General features: G+C 42.9%; 1 protein-coding gene across 6 annotated transcripts in view; it reads left to right on the top strand.

The window, feature by feature from the left end:
- The first annotated feature begins 459 nt into the window (after positions 1 to 459).
- ANAPC10 (anaphase promoting complex subunit 10) overlaps positions 460 to 20,906 on the top strand; it is a 69,562-nt gene continuing 49,115 nt past the window's right edge. For 2 of the 6 annotated variants that reach the window (XR_002908540.3, XM_029910692.1), the window contains exons 1-4: positions 460 to 645; positions 10,301 to 10,421; positions 13,503 to 13,593; positions 14,468 to 14,588. Coding sequence is in view for 5 of the 6 variants with exons in the window: in XM_029910692.1 (XP_029766552.1) it covers positions 10,307 to 10,421; positions 13,503 to 13,593; positions 14,468 to 14,588 (327 nt within the window). In the remaining variant the exon portion in view is untranslated. Of the gene's footprint in view, positions 646 to 3,099; positions 3,199 to 10,300; positions 10,422 to 13,502; positions 13,594 to 14,467; positions 14,593 to 20,906 lie in introns of all 6 variants that reach the window. The other 4 variants (XM_024207607.3, XM_029910693.1, XM_024207611.3 and 1 more) reach the window with 4 other exon arrangements.

Raw genomic sequence — 20,906 nt, 5'->3', positions numbered from 1 at the left:
GTACCAGCTGGTGCAAGGACTCGGCGCCGCCTGGCCCTGGCCGGGGAATGGGTCTCCCCAGGGCTCGTGCCGCACCCCCCAGCCCCGCTATTGACTCCACTTACCTGAGGGCGGGAAGGAAACCAAACGGCCAGGGCGAGTAGGTGGGTAGGGGACGAGCCTGGTCCCGTCACTCGCAGGCAGACACACAACGTGCTCCTACTGCCACCCGGCCAAAATGGCCGCCACCCCCAGAGAGGAGCTAGAGCTACTAACCATAGAGACGCGAGGAGGGAGGGGAAGAGACGCTCACCATAGAGAACAGGTGGGCGCTAAAAGAGCGCGACGCCTCAGGGCAAGGGCGTGGCTAAGATAGTTTCGGAGACGCTTCAGGACGCGGCTGTTGTGTGACGTCATCGCTGGGGGACGGAGCGGAAAGTGAGCTGCGGAGTGGGCGGGGAGGCTGTAACGTGAGTGTCCCCTCCTCCTTCTCCTCCGGGCAGATTGTCTCCCATATTCCCCCTCCCGCTCCGTAGCAAGGGGCGGGCCCCGCAGCAGGGCGCGCGCGGAGCAGGCGGTGGCGGGGTCCATGTGCTGTGGCCAGCGGGGCCCAGCAGGGAGCGGTGGCAGCTGGTGGCCCGAGCCCCGAGAGTCTCTGTTTGGAAGGTGAATTCATCGCTCCTGGTTTCTCAGGGGCCCTAGTGGTGCTGAGACCTGGCACCGCCACAGCCGGCACCTGCGCCTCTGTCTGGCTACTGCACAGGTACGGGCAGTGCCCGCTTCCCCGCACGGGGCCGCCGGCCTGAGACCCCGCTGACTGGAGTGAGAGCGAAGCCCCTTCTCCATGGCTCGTTCAGGCCTTTCTCGGATCCGCCAGCAAGCACCCCCGTACAGGGTGGCTTTTGCTAGGTGCACCTCTCGGTGTGTCAGACTCCGCTCTGAGGGGACCCTTATATTTCATAAACCACTGACATGGGGTTAGGGTCAGAAAGTCTGTATCTACATATCAGTCCTCTCTCTTAAGCCAAAAGTATGCGAGTCTGGTTACATCACCTGAACAAACTGTCCCTCCCCGCTCCCTTTGCACAGCTGAGTTTGGATACAGTTAATTGGCTGTGTTGACTAGATTTAGGGGTTTATTTTGTATATTGGTACTATTTTTACACTTCCCAAAATGTGGCGTAGTTTTTATCTTAGTAACTTTGCCAGATTGCGTGTAGGAGCGAAACATGGTCAGGCTGTCAGGAATCCACAAACCTGATATGGCTTGAAGATTGGCTAAACTATTTAATTTCAAATCCCCTTATCATGAATGTGATGGAGGGCCTGGGGACCCACCCATAATTATATTTTTTAGTAAAGTAAATAGTATCTTGGTGGAGTTGTAAAGAAGCCTGACCTAAACTAGATATGACTGGCCAGAGTGGTCCCTCAAAACTGGTATCTGTGCTAGGTTGTTAAGCCTTTAGGCCTTTAAGCCTGTGCTAGGTTGTTAAGCCTATTGTGAATTGTTGTTAATGAGATTTTTGCTATGTCTCTGCTGCCCCGCAGTTGAAACTACAGTGAACAGCAGTGCACAACAAAGTGTAACTTCCCTGTGTGGAATGCTGCAGGCATGAACTAAAAGGCTCCTAGTTCATATTAACATAGTCCTTTTTGAGGAGGACTGTACTAGAAACCTTTCAGTTTCCTTCCACACAGGGGAGTTACAGTGCAGCACTTTGGTATGCACTGCTTTTCACATCAAGGTAGTCCAAACTACAGGGCAGTGTACGTGATCCCTTTGTTTTCAGTGGCCTATCTCTTAGGCCTAATATAAGTTTGCAATTCTTGCACTGATTTTAAGTTTTGGTCAGGAGTGTATGTATTTAATTTTAACCAAAATAATTATTGGTACAACCCCTAATGTACAAGCAATTACAGCAGTATAGCTTATTCCTTTACGTTTAGGGGAATAAACGATAGTGGTATAAGCACTGCATAATGATATAACTGTGTCAACACTAGATGGTTGAACCACTTTAACTATATAGGTTTCAGACTAATGTATTTGAAGTAGTATAAAAGCAGTGTGTAGACAAACTCTTGGAGAAAGCAGTGAGTTCAAAACTCTGGGTTGGGATGGGGTTGTAAGAGGAGAAAATTATTTGGGAAAACAGTTATTATCCCTATATCTGATTGGGGCTTGACAATGAGTATCAAGAGAGATACATCTGTCTGTAGACAGCAGTATGGTCTGATGGGCAGACTAGAGTAGTCAAAGTATTCTTTCCTTTTTTTCCCTTTGTCCTCTGTAGCTAAGCTAAGAATGCCTTATCTAGTTTATCTTATGAAAAGTATAAGTCTAGATATGTTAAGCCATTCATTTTATTTTAATTCCATTTTCTTTGTTAATAAATCTCATATTTATTAAGATTACTGCTGTTTGGGTAACTTCATGGAGACATCCCAAAGAGAAGAGAACTCCTTTACCCTTCAGCCCTCTCCTTAGACTTTACAAGTTTCTGGAAAATACATACCCTTCTTAGTCTTGGCCAAGAGTACACCGAGGTGTCTTTCCCCCGGTGTCAAGTATCGGGGGTAGCCGTGTTAGTCTGTATCTACAAAAACAACAAGGAGTCTGGTGGCACCTTAAAGACTAACAGATTTATTTGGGCATAAGCTTTCGTGGGTAAAAAACCCACTTCTTCAGATGCATGGAGTCCATGGTTTTTTACCCATGAAAGCTTATGCCCAAATAAATCTGTTAGTCTTTAAGGTGCCACCAGACTCCTTGTTGTTTTTTCCCCCGGTGAATTGTGTTGCCATCAGGTTGCTGTGGAATAGCACAAAGGGAGGAAATGAGAGGTGGAGGGGGTGGTGTTGTACGGAAAAAATCCTTTTATGTACAGTTTAATGCCATTTAGAAGCTAAATTGTTAAATTTCAAGGTTGTAATGCTATCACTAGAAACTTAAAGATGATCTGGTGGTATTAGGGGTTTGCTAGATGGAGAAGATGCCTCCCTAGAAATTTCAGCTGGAAGCATTCCCCTCCTCCCTTTTGCTAAGGTCTGAGCCATACAGGGAGAGGAGAGGAAGCGATTTCCAGCCAGATTAATTGTGATTTTTCCATAACCCAGGGAAGAAAGAAGTGGAAATTACTCTTACCTTGCGATTTTCCCTCACCCCAAAAGAATTATGATGGTTTCTTAAAACATTTGATCTGAAAACATCACTTGGTAAGAATATTTATTATTCAGAAATAGACGCACATTACTCACAATGAATAACTTGCAAATCTGTAAATAAAATACAAGAACCCATTAATCAAGTTTTCACTTTGCAGGCCTACAACTCTTTTGTATTTGCCTTTACACACTAATGTGCTCTTACCACTTGATTACTTTTCAGGCACCTACCCTATTATGAAGCTCCAAACAAACCAATCAGAATGTGATTAAAAATGTGCTGTATAGATGCTGAACTGGTTGGACAGAATGCAGCTCATAAAAAGTGACAACATTCTGAATTCAGCCATTCTATTGTCAATGATTTTCCGGTATATTTTCTCACCATTTTAGTGCAGTGGACTGTGGCAATCTCTTTTGCAATCCTAGATTTGGACATCTGGGTCTTCAACAACCCTTTGTGCTAGAAGGGAAGTCATTCAGGTTTATATTGCAATGGCCACATTTTAGCCTCTTCTTCATTTTCTGACCCTAACCTTTGTATTTGGGGTCAATCATGCTGGCTTAGTTTTGGGAAAAGTTCCATAGCTTCTCTGAATGGCTATTATTTTATATTTTATACTTGTGTGGCTCCAGTTGTTTATTAATTAGATCAAGCCAGATCTTTACTGAGAATGCAACAATATTGCCATTGTACTATCATCTGATAATCCTGCTTTGAAATCTTTAATTGCTTTTGTAAATTTGATGTCTCTCTTCAGAACCCCTTGTGTAAAATATGTTTGATCAAAATCTTCCTCATTGTCACTGCAAATATCATACTTATTGGTTGAAAATGTAGAGAGTCTTTTTTGAGACTTTTACCAAGTGTTCTTGGGAGGCTTGGGCATCAATTGTTTTTCAGACAACCAATCTTTAGTATTCTGGTGGTTGCAGAAGAACCTTTGATCTTTCACAATATGCTTTAGATCTGTATTGGGTGTTAATTCTTTTTCACTTAGGGTGCTGAACACCCATACCTCAGAAGTTTAGGATAATTGCACCTGAGCAGTTCACCCATACCTCTTGTCTGAGTAAATGGTAAAGCTTTCTTGGTCCTATCTTTCTGCATATTCTTGCATGGTATTTTAAGCAACTTGGAATTTTATATTCTGCAGTCCTCTCTTCATAAAGATGTCAAGATATATAGGGTTAGGAGCTGGAAAGGGCTGTAGCAGATCTGGAGGGGAGATGGGGGGGCAGGGGGGAAAATAGAAGTTGTGTCTGACTTTTCATGCTCCAATCCTGCCAAGACTTATGCATCAAAGGCCTTGGCTACACTTGCAGATGTACAGCACTGTGAGTTAAACCTGACTTCGTGCAGCTGAGTAGGGAAAGTGCTGCAGTCTGTCCACACTGACAGCTGCCCAGCGCGCTGTCGTGGCCACATTTGCGGCAATTGCAGCGCTATTGGGAGCGGTGCATTATGGGCAGCTATCCCACAGAGCACCTCTTCCCATTCTGGCGCCGTGGGTTGTGGGAAGGGGGCGTAGGTGCCGGGCATTCTGGGTCCTGTCCCAACACCCCGTGATTCATCGCTTCACATCCCAGAAATCCCTTTGTTTCCGTCCACCTTTGGCGCCAACTTTCAACAGTTTCTGTGCAGCGCGATCTGTCTGCGGGAAATGGAGCCCAAACTGTTGAGGCGTATGCTGACGAGTCTCGCCAGCACGTCACGTTTGGCTGTCGAACTATTCCTTAAGATCCAAAATGAGAGTGAGGAATCCGACGATGCTATCGAGCCGCATAACTCGTACGACACGAAATTGCTTGTGGCATTCACAGACATGCTCAGCACCATGGAACGCCGCTTTTGGTCTCGGGAAACAAGCACCGAGTAGTGGGATCACATCGTCATGGAAGTCTGGGATGACGAGCAGTGGCTGCAGAACAGATTCGCGTATGTCCTGTCTGGTGTGCTGTGCAGTGAGTGCTGCACTTCAGGATAGCTATACTGCATGGTGACGGGGGTTGAGTGCAGAGGGTAAGGGTCGTGGTTTTCAGGGCTGGGTGGTGAAGATACTGGTGTTGGAGGCAGCGGGTGGCGTGAAGAACACGGAAGTTGGGGAAAGTGGGTTGGAGGTGACAGTGGGGCACAACGGAAAGAGTTTTGGGACAAGGGCTGTAGGGGGGGTGTGTCGCGTTTGCGGTACTGCTCCTGTTTTTGCATGGCTATGAGCTCCTGGATAGCGTCTGCTTGGCGCTCCAGGATGCTTATGAGCCGATCTGTGCTTTGCTGCCGGTGCTCGGTGCTTTGCTGCCGGTGCGCTGCATTTTCCTGGCGGATCCTGCTTTCTCTCTCCCTCCAGTCCTGTGCTTTCTCATTCTCTTTAATAGATTGCCGCATCACTTCTTGCAGCATGTCTTTGCTTTTTCGCAGTCTCTTCCTGAGTCTTTGCAGTCTCTGAGCAGGCGATAAGAGGGACGGCTGAGGTCTCAAGGTTGATGCAGCTGTATAGGCAAAATGCAACACTTAACAGAGGCAGCATTGTTTATACCAGACAGAGTAATGGTTCCCCCCGCACTTAAGGAGTAGAAAACACACAGGGTCTACACAATAGCATAATTTTCCCATCCGAAACAGAGCACACACATCCCACGGGAGCCTCAAAATGGTGAGTAAGGGGGACTGATTGTTTCAGGGCTGCACTGTCCTCTGGGTTTCTGTGCCTTGGGGAGAGCCAACAGCTTCAGGGGGCACCTACACTGAACACTGTCCCACACTGGCACCGCAGCACTGCAGCGGCAGCACAATACTCGCTATTCCTCTCGGGGACGTGGAGTACATGCAGCGCTGCAACCCCGGAGATACAGCGCTGCAAATGCTTTGCCAGTGTGCACGGGGAGTGAGTTACAGCGCTGGGGGTGGCTTTACAGCGCTGTAACTCGCAAATGTAGCCAAGGCCAAAGTCAATGGGACTACTCACAATGTGTAAAGTATGCCTTTGCTAGGTCAGGGCCACAGTAGATGATAAACATAAATTCTTATGAAAATATAGCCAAATAATTGCTTTTTTAGTTTTCAATGTTACCTTGTTTTGGGGTTTTCTGTAGTCTGAGTCTTGTGAGAAATTTCAAAGTTGTGGCTTTGAGATTGTAATGTAATTTCAGACATCAACAACAAACTCTGGGAAAATTTCAGGAAGAAGTGATTTTTAAATACCGTACTTTAGAATTCTGCTGGAAAGTCTCTAGAATGAATGAGTGTCTGGAATATGTTTATCCGTCTCCTTGAAATAGTCCACATTTGCAAAGTGATTTCTTCTGCTTGTTTAAGGGGTTTATAGCTCACTTTTAAACAGAAAACATGACCACTGGAAGGAAAAGCAAAGGTATCTGTACAAGTGGAGATTTGCCTGTGGAAACTATGGGGTTTCCTTTTACTTCAAGAAGGGAACTTATTATTAAAAAAATTAAGAATGTGAGGTTTTGTTAGAGACTATGTTTAAAGCTAACATGATAATAGCTCTTGTAAATTGGAGTACACTGATATAATTTTCTTTGGTGGAGCGAAGCTGTGTTGTGTCCCAAACTGTTACATTAATTGTGACTAGGTGGGAGAGGGTGGCAAGGTTGGTCTCTGTATAAATGTGAGAATCTGCAAAGTGTATTTAAAATTTCATCTACTATATTTTTTGCCGTGACACAAGCAACTAAATGTTCTGTGACCTTGGTCTAGTTAGTAGACAGTACATTATTCAAGATTCATGAAGCCAGGAAAAACTTCTCTCTTCCATCAATGTGTAAGAATCAAAAATTCAATTTATGATTAGTAAAAAGAAAAACTATTGGTCGCAGACCACAGATATCCTGTAATTCTTCAGGACTGGCTAAAATCTTCAAAACCATCAAACAATTTGGAAACAAGATCTGAGGAATTGGAAATTTTTTTTGCTTTCATTAGATTAAAAATTATTCCAGTGATGGTAATTAATGCAACTTAAAGGTCTCCGTCAATTTTTTTCCATTCTGCTATAATTAGATAATTAATCCCAGCAAATGATTCTTAAAATTGTTATGGTTACTGAAGCAGTAGGGAAAAACTAGATATTACTTTTAAAGTAGCTGTTTTAAACAAATAATGACAAAGTTAAAAAACAGAGGTAATATAATCGTTTGATCTGTTGGTGAGCAAATTATAAACTGCATTAGTATCTAATATAGGAACGTTTGAGGGAATTGAACTACAATAAAAGTTAACATGAGGGAAAAGGAAGCAATTAAAACAGATAAAAGTTGAAAGGGGTGTGTGTGTGTGTGTGTGTGAGAGAGAGAGAGAGAGAGTGAGTGAGTGAGTGGAATCACAGGGCATTAGCTTAAGACTTGAGAGACCTGGTTTCTTCAGTTCCATCCTCTGCAACAGACTTGCTGTATAATCTTGGGCAAGTCACTTCCTGTCTCTGACCTATCTGCAAATTAGGGTTAATAGCAATTCCCTACCTCACTGGGATGTTGAGGATAAATAGATTAAAGATTGTGAGTTCAGATACTATAGTGATGGGGCGAATAAGTACCTGTTCAGTATGTGTAGATAACAAGGCAGCTGCATATGTGCCATTTCATGCACAGCCTTGCATGCATCAGTGGATATAGTGAACTTATATTTTCAGAAAGCCTTTGACAAGGTCCCTCACCAAAGGCTCTTACGCAAAGTAAGCTGCCATGGGATAAGAGGGAAGGTCCTCTCATGGATTGGTAACTGGTTGAAAGATAGGAAATAAAGGGTAGGTATAAATGTCAGTTTTCAGAATAGAGAGAGGTAAAGGTGTCCCCCAGGGGTCTGTTCTGGGACCAGTCCTATTCAACATGTTCATAAATGAACTGGAAAAAGGGGTAAATAGTGAGGTGGCAAAATTTGCAGATGATACAAAATTACTAAAGACCGTTAAAACCCAGGCAGACTGTGAAGAGCTACAAAAGGATCTCTCAAAACTGGGTGACTGGGCAACAAAATGGCAGATTAAATTTAATGTTGATAAATGCAAAGTAATGCACATTGGAAAGCATAATCCCAACTATACATATAAAATGATGGCGTTACCGCTCAAGAAAGTGATCTTGGAGTCCTTGTGGATAGTTCTCTGAAAACATCCACTCAGTGTGCAGCGGCAGTCAAAAAAGTGAACAGAATGCTGGGAGTAATTAAGAAAGAATAGATAATATGACAGATAATATCATGTTGCCTCTATATAAATTCATGGTACGCCCACATCTTGAATACTGTGTGCAGATGTGGTCGCCCCATCTCAAAACAGATACCTTGGAATTGGAAAAGGTTCAGAAAAGGGCAACAAAAATTATTAGCAGTATGGAACGGCTTCCATATGAGGCGAGATTAATAAGACTGGGACTTTTCAGCTTGGAAAAGAGACATGGGGTGATATGATTGAGGTCTATAAAATCATGACTGGTGTACAGAAAGTAGATAAGGAAGTGGTGTTTACTACTTCTCATAACAAGAACTAGGGGGTCACCAAATGAATAGGCAGCAGGTTTAAAACGAACAAAAGGAAGTATTTCTTCACACAATGCACAGTCAACCTGTGGAACTCTTTGCCAGAGGATGTTATGAAGGCCAAGACCATAACAGGTTTCAAAAAAGAACTAGATAAATTCATGGAGGATAGGTCCATCAATGGCTATTAGCCAGGATGGCCAGGAATGATGTCCCTAGCCTCTGTTTGCCAGAAGCTGGGAATGAACGACAGGGGATGGATCACTTGGTGATTACCTGTTCTGTTCATTCCCTCTGGGGAACCTGGCACTGTCCACTGTCGGAAGACAGGATACTGGGCTAGATGGACCCTTGGTCTGACCCAGTAGGGCCATTCTTATGCTCTTATATGGGAGAAGGCAGTATACCTTTATGAATTTTCCTAATCTACAGATGCCCGCTTAGAACCAATAGAATATTGATACTCTGTTAAGGGATCACGTTACAAAATTGAGTATGCATGCAAAAAGTCCTTTTCACCCCATCCCCCCCGCCCCCAAATAACCATTTACAAAATAACCTCGTTTGCACAGACCATGAAAAGGCACATCTGTGATCTAGACTACCTCCTTGCCTAACTTTAGATTTCTACATCAGACTGGTGAGCTGCTATGGGGAGGAGGGAAGATTTCCTTTTACTCTTTTTAAGAAAAAGTTGCAGCACATAAGATGCATTTTGTCCACCATGCTTTTTATTCTCAAATACGGATGAACTCTTTGCTTAGATTTTCAAAAAGGTCCCCTCCTGGGCTCAGAACAAGCCTACCAAAAGATGATAATAAAATTAGAAGCAATTGAAATTGACTCCTTAGAAGAGAGATGTTCATGCCACCTTTAACCGTAGATGTTATTGTGCCTGTGAAATAAAGGTATTTACTGTGGTCATTAGTAGAGCTGGGCGAACAACTGATTTTTTGATTCGCTGATGGTTCCAAAAAATCATATGCGGTTTGACCTAAACCAAATACAAAACTTCCAAATAATTTCCCTCAATTGAAAAAGTCTGTTTTCAAAACACATCATTCAACCAAAACATTTTCTTTCCAGGTATTTTTAAAAGGTAGTTCCACAAAGTAGGGGAGATGGTGGTGGCGCCCACCTTACAATGTGTAGCCCTGTGGTTAGGGCACTCACTTGGGAGAGGGGAGACTTGGGTTCAGATCTCTACTCTAGATGTGGGAGACCTAGGCATAGAGGGTATTCTGGGGTGTGTGTTTCTCCGTCTCTCCTGTTTTTGAAGCTTTTGTTTGGCTTTGTATAAATATTCATTGGAGCAGGGACTTGAACTTGGGTCTCCCACCTCCCACATGTAATAGTCATTCTTGTTCTCTGGCCCGGTGACTATCTAGGTATTTTATACAAAGTGGAATAACTTCAACAAGAGAGATGAAGAGACAGATAATGCACATAAAATGGCATTTGATAAATATTCTTATGAACATGAGACTTTTGCATGCTCCATGAAGGTTGTTAAAGAAATAAACCTTATTCTTATGTGTATTTCTAGGAACTGACAGTGTAAAACTCTTAGCTGAGCGGCTCAAAATCTATTTTTCTCATCAAGATGAGCACGAGAGAGAACCTTATAATCTTATGCTCCATCTTTTCTTCTTTTATTAGTGGGAAATGACCACACCTAACAAGACACCACCAGGTGCTGATCCCAAGCAGTTGGAAAGGACTGGTACTGTTCGGGAAATAGGCTCTCAAGCTGTTTGGTCCCTTTCATCCTGTAAGCCAGGTAAATTGTAAAACACAACAAAACAAACAAATAATTGTGAAATTCAGGGAGGGTTTTTTCCTTTGAGGAGAATAAAATCTTTTTGACCTTGCTAAAATTGTATGATGATGAAATTGCACATAAATAAGCTAGTATTAATTTATAAACTAGATAAATCAGCAAATGATCACTGTTATTTCCTCTGTTTCTTATCTTCAAGTGAATAAAGAATACATAAAAGTGACATAAAAATGAATTAAGCATACATTGTATTACAGTCCATTAGAAATAACTTGGGTCTAGTCTAACGTAGAAATAGTTTGCTAGGATAGCTATACCCAAAAAACCCTCCTAGTGTAGACAGTTATTCTGGCAGAAATGTGCTTTTCCAAGTATAGCTTATACCTGTTCAGAGAATGAAATAAACTCTACTGTCAAAAGTAGTACACCTCTACTCCAATATAACGCGACCCGATATAACACGAATTCGGATATAACGCGGTAAAGCAGTGCTCTGGGGAGGGCTGCACACTCCGGTGGATCAAAGCAAGTTCGATAGAACGCGGTTTCACCTATAACGCGGTAAGATTTTTTGGTTCCCGAGGACAGCGTTATATTGAGGTAGAGGTGTATTTTGCCAGTATTATTGTGTCAACATTGGGGCTTTTGCCAACATAGCTATGTAATTTAAAAAAAAAAAACTATCCCCAGCTGACATAGCAGCAACACTTAAGGGTAGGCGTGCCATTATAGTGCGGTACTCTAAATGCTATGAGCAAGATAAAACAATAATCTTCAATGGAGATACAATGGTTTTGACCATGTCTCCCAAGCAAGAGTAGCTCTTTGACCATATTGTGTTTGTTGGACATATTCAAGTCCCTGCTACATAGATATCTGTCAGAAAATAATTAAATCAATTTTCAACAGGTGTGGGAACAGGGGTCATTGTAGGTTATGAGACTGTGCTCAGGTTGAGCATTCCTGATCGGATGTCCACATATATATTTCTGTTTTGGTTAACACAATGTACTTTTAGATTTGGATTATTAATATTCACTATTTATTGCAGATGGAGCTACTAACACTAACTAACTGAACTGTAGCTAATGTGGGGGAGTAGCAAAGGGGATGAAGTTAATAGGTTGAATGGCAGTAAAAGAGGGAAAGAGTAGCAAAGGGTTGGCAATGGTAAGGGACAAATAATCATGACTGGTATAAAACAAAAATCATAAGATTTAGACTTCCTTCATTTAAGAGATAATGTCAGTGAATAAAAGTATTGCCAGAGAAACGTGTACTTGAGGAGTCTCCCAGTTGTGTACTTTCATTCAGTAGACAGCTTATCCAAAAGAGTAAAGTTTCTTTATTTTTAAAAATATTATATAGTTAAGTATTAAAGTTGTTTGTCTGGCATTTTATTATTATAAAGTATATTATCATTACTTAAAATAATGATTAAGTAAAGGTTAGCCTTTTGATTACAAAATAGATGAATGACCTGAAAAATCAGGTATAGTAACATGGCAAACTATTCTGTTTTATGTTAGTTTTACAATGGTTCCTTTATGTAATTGTATCTGGTGTATTATACGTGTATAGAGCTCAATCCTGTAAGCATTCATGCATGTAGTTGTCACTCATTTACATGGGTACTCCCTTTGACTTTATTGGTACTATTCCACTCAGGGTTTTTAGGATCAGACCCATAATAAACAACAATTTAAAGTAATTTTGGCCCACTACCTCAGAAATACCTACTACACCTCTACCCCGATATAACGCGACCCTATATAACACGAATTCAGATATAACGCGGTAAAGCTGCACGCTCCGGCGGATCAAAGCAAGTTCAATATAACGCGGTTTCACCTATAACGCAGTAAGATTTTTTGGCTCCCGAGGACAGCGTTATATCGGGGTAGAGGTGTATTTATAAAACAACAAAATACGGGGGCCAGGAGGAGAGTAATATGAAGGAGGGAGGTTAAAGTGGCCAAGGATAACCGTAATAATTGTTCTTCTATAGCACCTTTCTGTCTTACTCTAAACCCAAATACAGCCACAGGAACTGTAGTGGATGTCCCCAGTGAGGTTATTCCTTAGTCAGATCCTCTTACTTTTCAAGGTGGAGCCTTGGGATAGAGAACACGAATAACCAGGACACTTACAGCTTGTTAAAACATATCAAGTGTTGTGTGTTTCATAATAGCATACTTTGGGTGCAGTCTGGCCACACACCTTCCACCACCCAAGCAGCACAGGTATCCAGTATAACTGCACTATTAAAGTGTTATTGCTTTTACAGAGTGTTTCAGGCTTTTTCAAATAAAAAAGGCCCTAAATATAAGGATCCCTTAAAAATATTTTAACTGATTATAATGTTAAAATTAGATTATCTTCCCCCCCCCCCCCCCCCATGTAAAGTACTACAGAATATAAGAGCCTGTCTGCAAAATACTTGCAGAGCACAGCTGGGAACATATCAGAAATTTACAAGGAGAGTTCTAACAACAAAAGTGGGCCAAGTGCTTTACATTAATCTTTGTTGCAGATCTTACTTGGTTTATCAGAATTCTGGCATCTTTCTTTGGAAATGTGAATGGAAGTGACAACTAACACCATATTTTTTTTTTTTTAAACTCTCACTGAGTTTTAGTGAAGCTTGTGGCTAAGAGTTCCAAGTTCTGTTTTGCAAATAGAACTTTACAGTATTGTTTATAATCTTTGCCAGACAGACCTCCTCTTTTATTATGTTCTGTAAAAGGTTTAGCACAATTCTGGATGTTGGAAAAAATAGAACAGTAATCTGCAGATTTGGGACTTAATTCAGGGATATGCTGAATTTTTTAAATTCCCATTGGTTTCAATAAGAGTTGAGGATGCTCAGCACAATTTGGGATTGGGTTTATAAGAATAAGCTCTTCTGCATGCATTTTGCTTAATAAAGAGATCTGAAAACTTGAATGGCTAGAAGTACTTCTCACATGTGTGAACTTGCGTTACAAGGGTCATGGTAGCCATCCTGCTGAAATGATTTGTGTAATACCAGCAGCAGTGGAATACAATACAGGAGACTGTAAACCTTTTTCTTTCCATTAGGCTTCGGAGTGGACCAGTTACGAGATGATAATCTAGAAACTTACTGGCAATCTGATGGGTCACAGCCTCATTTGGTGAACATCCAGTTTAGGTACTAAATATTTGTGTGATTTGTTGCATATGATAAGGCTAATAAATTGTGATTACAACTCTCAAGAAAGTGCATTCAAAATTCTGATTGACAAGGAATGCAGAATTGAGCTCTCTCTTAGTAACATGGGTAGGAGCCAGTTAGATTACTTCATTTGCAAAATCTGTTTTATAAATACTCTTACAGTTTTATTGTAGCAAATGACCAATTAAGCATTTGCCAGGTGAGTGTTGTGCTGGGATATCTCTACAGTATCACAGCCTCTAAGATAGGGTGATATGTCTGCACTAGTTTTTGTTTGCTTTTGGCTACAGTTCAAGATATGCGTGATGATATTTAGTGCCCTGATTTAACTGCCAATTAAAGCTGGGACACCTTTTCATGCTGTATTCCATTGTAGCAGATACGACTGGCTACAAGACTCTTGCACTCCATTAACGTGGTTGACTTCTCCCAAGACTGAGGTCAGGACTTCTGCAGTTGAGTCCTGTTCTCTGTTGATTCCCTCACAGAACTGCTTTCCTTAACAGGGCACCATAGTGCATGATGAGATATATTTGCATTGGCTTCTGTTTAATTTTTATGTTGTGTTGGGTTTTTTTGTTTGACGTGTTGACAGTGTGGTTGCTAACGTTTCTGTAGGCATGTGTAGTTTGCTATTCATTGTAAGTTGTTTTATATGTATGTACTTTATAAAAATTATATGTAAATTCCTAGCTGCTACTGCATTAGGGGTCCTAAAATCAGCAGTGTCACATTTTGTATCAAGTTTTAAAATATTTAAATCTCATTCTTGACAAAATCTCAAGAAACCCTTCCTTGGATAATTTTCCCTTAGGATGCTTACTTAGCCTTTGCTGCTTCTCGCTTACAGAAGAAAAACAACAGTGAAGACATTGTGTATTTATGCAGATTACAAATCTGATGAAAGCTACACCCCAAGCAAGATCTCTGTCAGAGTAGGAAATAACTTCCACAACCTTCAGGAAATCCGGGTAGGTCAGTGATTCTTCATCTGATAATTATGATTTATCTTTTTTTTTTTTAAGAAGACATTGTCACCATTTCTACGGCAGTAATAGAATTTCAGAGAAAATTAGAAACGTGAGATGTCAAATGCGAACTTGTATATAATTTTTTCATGACCTTATTTATTTTCAGAATTGTATGTTTCACCATGTGTCACTGGCTTTGGGGATAGGAGTTGCAAGAGTTTGCTCTTAAACCCAGGTCTTTCACATAGTGGGACAATGCATTACCACCAAGTGGGCCATCGTTATATGTTGTCAGAAACTTTGCTTTGCCTTTGCAGGGAATGTGGGTTTTTTATTTTGGTAATTTCTTGTAGTCTTGGAATATGTAAATACTTCCCTAAATTAGATCCCAGCAATATCCAATGCCATTATTTACATTCTCCTCATAAAGCTCTATAACTCTAAGGGCATGTCTACACTGGCAGAGCTATAGCGCCGGCAGCAACATTGCCGCTCAGAGCATGCTGAAGGGAAATGCTGTTGTGTGTTCACACTGTCAGTTGCCGGCGCAATACCGTGTTCACACTTACAGTACTTGCATCGGTATTTGGACCAGTGCATTCTGGGCAGCTATCCAACAGAGCCTCTCTTCCTTTTCTGCTACTAACTGTTGTGGGAAGGCGGACGGGGTTGTGGGGCATCCTGGGTCCTGTCCTAATGACCCGTGATGCATTTCTTCGCATCACAGCAATCCCTGTCCTTTTGTCTGCATTTGGTGTCATCTTTCAACGGTTTGTGTACTGTGCGCTCTGCCTCTTCGGTCTGCAGGAATGGATCCCGCACTGTTGACCAATATGCTGCTCGCTCTCACTAAACGTCACAAGTGGCAGTGGAGTTATTCCTTAAACTACAAAGGCAAGAGGAGTGTGACATTGATCTCGCCACGCGTAGTAGCTACGACACGAGATTTCTTCTGGCGTTCACGGAGGTGCTGACCACAGTGGAATGCCGCTTTTGGGCTCGGGAAACAAGCACTGAGGAGTGGTGGGATCACATTGTGATGCACGTCTGGGATGACGAGCAGTGGCTGCAGAACTTTCGGATGAGGAAAGCCACATTCATGAGACTGTGTGATGAGCTGTCACCAGCCCTTCAGCACAAGGACACGAGAATGAGAGCTGCCCTGTTGTTGGAGAAGTGCATGGTGATTGCACTGTGGAAGCTGGCTACTCCAGACTGCTACCGATCGGTCGCTAATCAGTTCGACTGTTGGACTTGCTCTGAAAGACCGTGACTCTGGGCAATGTGCGTGACATTGTGGATGGCTTTGCACAAATGGGCTTCCCTAACGGGGTGGGGGGGAATAGGTGGCACTCATATTCCAATTCTGGCACCAGATGACCTAGCCACAGAGTACGTTAATCTGAAGGGATATTTCTCTATGGTTCTCTGGACGCTTGTGGATAACCGTGGGCATTTCACGGACATTAACGCAGGCTGATCCAGAAAGGTGCATGATGCACGCATCTTTCGGAACACTGGCCTCTTCGGAAGCTGCAAGCAGGTACTTTCTTCCCAGACCAGAAGATCACCGTAGGGGAAGTCGAAATGTCCCTTGTGATCCTGGGAGACCCTGCCTAACCTTTAGTGACATGGCTTATGAAGTCATACATGGGGAACCTTGACAGCAGCAAGGAGCGGCTCGACAAAAGGCTGAGCAAGTGCAGAATGACTGTTGTGTGCTTTTAGCCATTTAAAGGCCCGCTGGTGCTGCCTATATGGGAGGCTGGACCTGGCCGATGACAATATTCCTATGCTTATAGCTGCGTGCTGTACGCTCCATAATATTTGTGAAGGGAAGGGTGAAAGCTTCACTCAGGGCGGGACCACTGAGGCTCAGCGCCTGGAGGCTGAATTTGAACAGCCAGAGACCAGGGCTATTCGAGGGGTGCAGCACGGTGCCATAAAGATCAGGGATGCCTGGAGGCAGCAATTTGAAGCTGAAAGCCACTAATATTTGTTGCTATGCTCGGGAGTGCAGTGCTTGTAATGCTAGGAGGTAATTGTGATTGGTGCATACGATGCACTGTGAAGGTTTAAGAAAATTGCCTGTTGCTTTGTAGGGCTCTGTTTACTTTCAATTAATGAAATAAATATTGCTTTCAAACCCTGGCCCTTATGCCGCTTGCCTGTGTGCAGCAATGGCGTGTGTCCTCTCCCCCTCCCCCCCCCGGCGGAATGGCAGAGTGGCTTGGGAAAGTTACCCTTAGTGGGGCAAAAACCAAAGCAAGTCTGCCAAAGAACTTGTGGCAGCGGATTGCCCAGTATCTCCATGAGAGTTTTGTGGAGATCTCTGCGGCAGATTCCTGTGAAGAGGGAATCAATCAACACCCTGTTCTGCCGCTCAGACTAGGCATGTGGTGGTGTGCTCATCATACAGACACAAGCCTGCTTTCTGCAACCCTCCTGCCCCCAACAACTCGCTTCAGCAATTCCCCAAATCAAAGCCACTTACCAGGGGCCTCCTCTCCTGTTTTGCACTTCACCAAGCTCTGACAGCTGTGACTGACTAGCCTCCTCCGGGGTAGAGAAGAGTTCCTGGCTGCATGCATCTCTGACCTCCGAGTCATCCTCTGCATCATCCACATCCTCGTCCAAGATTTCCTCCTCCGGGCTTGGTCCACTCTCGACTGGCACGTGAGCCACCGAAGTATCCACAGTGGCCTTTGCAGTGGAGGTGGGGTCGCCATCAAGTATCGTATCCAGCTCTTTGTAGAACCGGCAGCTCATGGGCTCAGCACCGGAATAGTGGTTTGCCTCCCGCGCCTTGTGGTAGGCATTCTGCAGCTCCTGCACTGCAGTGTGTCTCGGTCATGGCCCCTTTTTGTCATGCATCGTGAAACCTGTCTGTAGGAATTATGATTCCTATGTCTGGAGTGCAGCTGGGACTGGACAGCCTCCTCTATCCAAATGCTGATGAGGTCCAGCAGCTCGGCATTGCTCCAAGTGAGGGATCGGCTGGTGCGTGAGCAGGCATGGTCACCTGGAAAGATGGGCTGAGACCACTGCACGTGTCACTGAGCAAACAGGAAGGGGACTTTCAAAATTACCAAGGAATTTACAGGGTGGAGCTCACAGTTGGTCACCTGAGAGCAGGGCAGTAGAGTTCAAACCGATGACCAGAGGGGTGAGAACAGGCATTATGGGACACTTCCCGGAGGCCAGTTGCAGTGCTGTAATTGATCAGGGTGTCTACACTGGCACCGCGGCGCGGTAGCCCCAGCACAGAAAGCTGTACGCCTCTCGATGGGGTGTCTTTCTTTTTTCTTTTTTTTTTTTTTTTTTCTTTTTTTACAGCGCTGCAACTGCGCAGTTTCTGCTCACTAAGTGGCTTGGCAGTGTGTAGACCTCGGGAGTTACAGTGCAGAAAGCTGCTTCACTGTGCAGAAACTTGCCAGTGTAGACAAGGCCTAAATATGTAGATCTTATAAGGGATGGGATTTTCAAAAGTGTTCAGTATTGGTTTAGCTGTTCCCATTGAAGTCAATGGTGGTTTTACCACCTAAAGTGTACTTGTACTGTGATGTGGAGGCTCTGGTTTTAAATGCTTTTGTAGTGTTAGACTGAAAACTAGCAGAGGTGGTAATGTCAACCATGAATCACCTTTCTTAATTTCTTTATGAAACAAATGGGCAATTAAGACATTCTGGTGCCTAACTAGAGATAAGGGTTTAAGAATTTAGGAAGAAGAATTTTGGTGGGTGGTACAGGTGTACAGTGCTACATAAATATTCTTTGCAATCAGATGTTTCTTACTTCTAGGAAGCTAGAGCTGCACTGGTGAATTGGGATCTGATCCAAATCCCATTGAAGCCAATGGTAAGACTCACTGCCTCCAATGAGCTTTGGATCAGGCGATTATAGCTACTGTCAAATTCCAAAAATAAGGTCTAAATCTCATTTACTTTAAGGCCCCTTTGCACTGTTCTGCCAGTATAAAGGGGCATTTCATAGTTACCAACTGCTGACTACACTGTAATCAATAGTCATTGCAGAGGGGAAAATCACAGTACTAACTCTTCCAAAAATTGAAGTACTTCAAAACTATGTGAGATCAAAAATGCTTGGATTAGGTTACAATTGAAGACTATCAGTAAAAGTACGTCGAAAAACAGACAGGTATGCTGGTAAATACTACTTTGCTTTTGGGTATTCATACTTTTTTTTATTTATTTCTTTATTTCTTTATTTCTTAATGGAACTCGTGACCTCTTCCTTTATACTTCTCTTGCACTGGCCAGCAACTGTGTTGGGCATACACGTGGGTATAATGCAAATATATGTTGAAAAATCTTATATTTGTCAAAAATACTTCTCAAAACTAGAAACTCATTTTCCATTTAATTCCATGAAAATAAAGGCTTATGCCTAAGGCCTTGAGAAAGTCATAGTCAAAATTGAGTATGGAATGTTTTGTAAAGTTGCTGGCTTTGTTAAATCATTACATCATTAATTCCCCAAATCTTGCTTTTTAAACTCCATATTGGCATTTAGTGATAAAATTTTTTGTCATGAAGCCTATGACAAGTCTGAACGGTTTATAAATAAATAAAAAATAAATTAATGGAGATATCCTATCTCCTAGAACTGGAAGGGACCTTGAAAGGTCATCGAGTCCAGCCCCCTGCCTTCACTAGCAGACCAAGTACTGATTTTGCCCCAGATCCCTAAGTGGCCCCCTCAAGGATTGAACTCACAAACCTGGGTTTAGCAGGCCAATGCTCAAACCACTGAGCTACCCCTATGATGCTATTGAATAATTTTCTGCCCCCAATGTAGTTTCTAAGTGATAGCTTGCATTTTGAATACAAAGTCTTTTTGGCAAATAGTAAAAGCAAATTTGAGACAATTCTTGGTCTCAAATAAGCTGACCAAAAAGAAAATAAAGCAGTTGGACTACTCAGGAGTAGATATCATAAATTGTTCAATTCACTTTAACCTGCTAATTAAAATGCCTCATCATCAGCTGCTGGTTGATACAGTGGGAGACCTCAGCTGTCCTGCATTGTGGTAGCTGCTCCAGTGGGGTAGGAAATCCTAAATGATTTAAAAAAGAAAACGAACAAAAAAAACCTCATAAATATTGGTGTGCAGAAACAGAGAGGGGGGAGATAAGTGATAAACTTGTTGCCCCAGAATAGCTTTCAACTCTAGTGCATCTCATCCTGGCACCACATTTATATCCATCCCCTTTAAACCACGTGGTTATCTCTCAGTTTATTAACATAAATCCTAAGGTACCATATTTCCATCCTGAATGTTGAATCCTGAAGTGAGGTTACAAAAACTTTATTCCTGTTTTTTAAAGAAATGAATCCCACATCATTTTAAAATTCACTTCCTCTGCCACTCTTGTTGGTCTCTTTTTGGATCTTTTTCATGCATTTATGTCACAGCAGCTTGAGAGTGCTATATACTATAACAGGGGTCAGCAACCTGCGGCACAAGTGCCAATTTTTAGTGGCACGCTACTGCCAGCCGGGGTCCTGGCCGCCAGCCCCGCTCAGCCCGCTGCCGGCCTGGATTATGGAACCCCAGACCAGCAGCGGAATGAGCCACTCAGCCTGCTGCCGGTCTGGGGTCCTGGCCGCTGGCCCCTTGCCAGCTGGGGTCCCAGCTGCCGGCCCCGCTCAGCCCGCTGTTGGCCTGGATGGATGGAACCCAGGCCGGCAGCGGGCTAAGTGGGGCCGGCGGCCGGGACCCCAGACTGGCAGCAGGATGAGCCACTCAGCCCGCTGCCGGTCTGAGGTTCCGTCTGCCGCCCACGCTGCTGGTCTGGCACGCGAAACCTTAAATTAATGAAGACTTGGCACACCACTTCCCAAAGGTTGCCGACCCCTCTACTATATCAAAGTGGGAGTTGAATTTTTACGTTGGTTGTAATTTTAGTTTGTTTCATTTCCGAAGTATCCACTAGATGTCACTGTTGTCTGTAATTACTATCCTGGATTCATATCCTAAAATCCATTCTTCCAGTAATTATCTTTTTATAATGGTATGTTTTAATATAATATAATCTACATACAACCTAAGTAAAGCAGTAAACTCCACTTTTGAGGTTGTGTGTGTTTATATTAGTACTTCATAGACAATTTGAGACTTATCTTTTTACTGTCTTAGACACAAATGCTGTTAATTATATACTGGATTGTTGTCATCCGCTGTTTCTCAGGCTAATCTGGAGTATTTTTCCACCTTTCCCTTTGTATATTTTTCATATAAAATCTTTCCTTTTAAAATTTTGTAGAGAAAAAAGTAATTACACACAAAACAGCTTTT

This window comes from Terrapene carolina, unplaced genomic scaffold (assembly GCF_002925995.2).
Source record: "Terrapene carolina triunguis isolate 2854851 unplaced genomic scaffold, T_m_triunguis-2.0 Scaffold66, whole genome shotgun sequence".
Classification (NCBI taxonomy): Eukaryota; Metazoa; Chordata; order Testudines; family Emydidae; genus Terrapene; species Terrapene triunguis.
The sequence above is the reverse complement of the archived record's forward strand: the minus strand, read 5'-3'. Positions and strand labels throughout refer to the sequence as shown.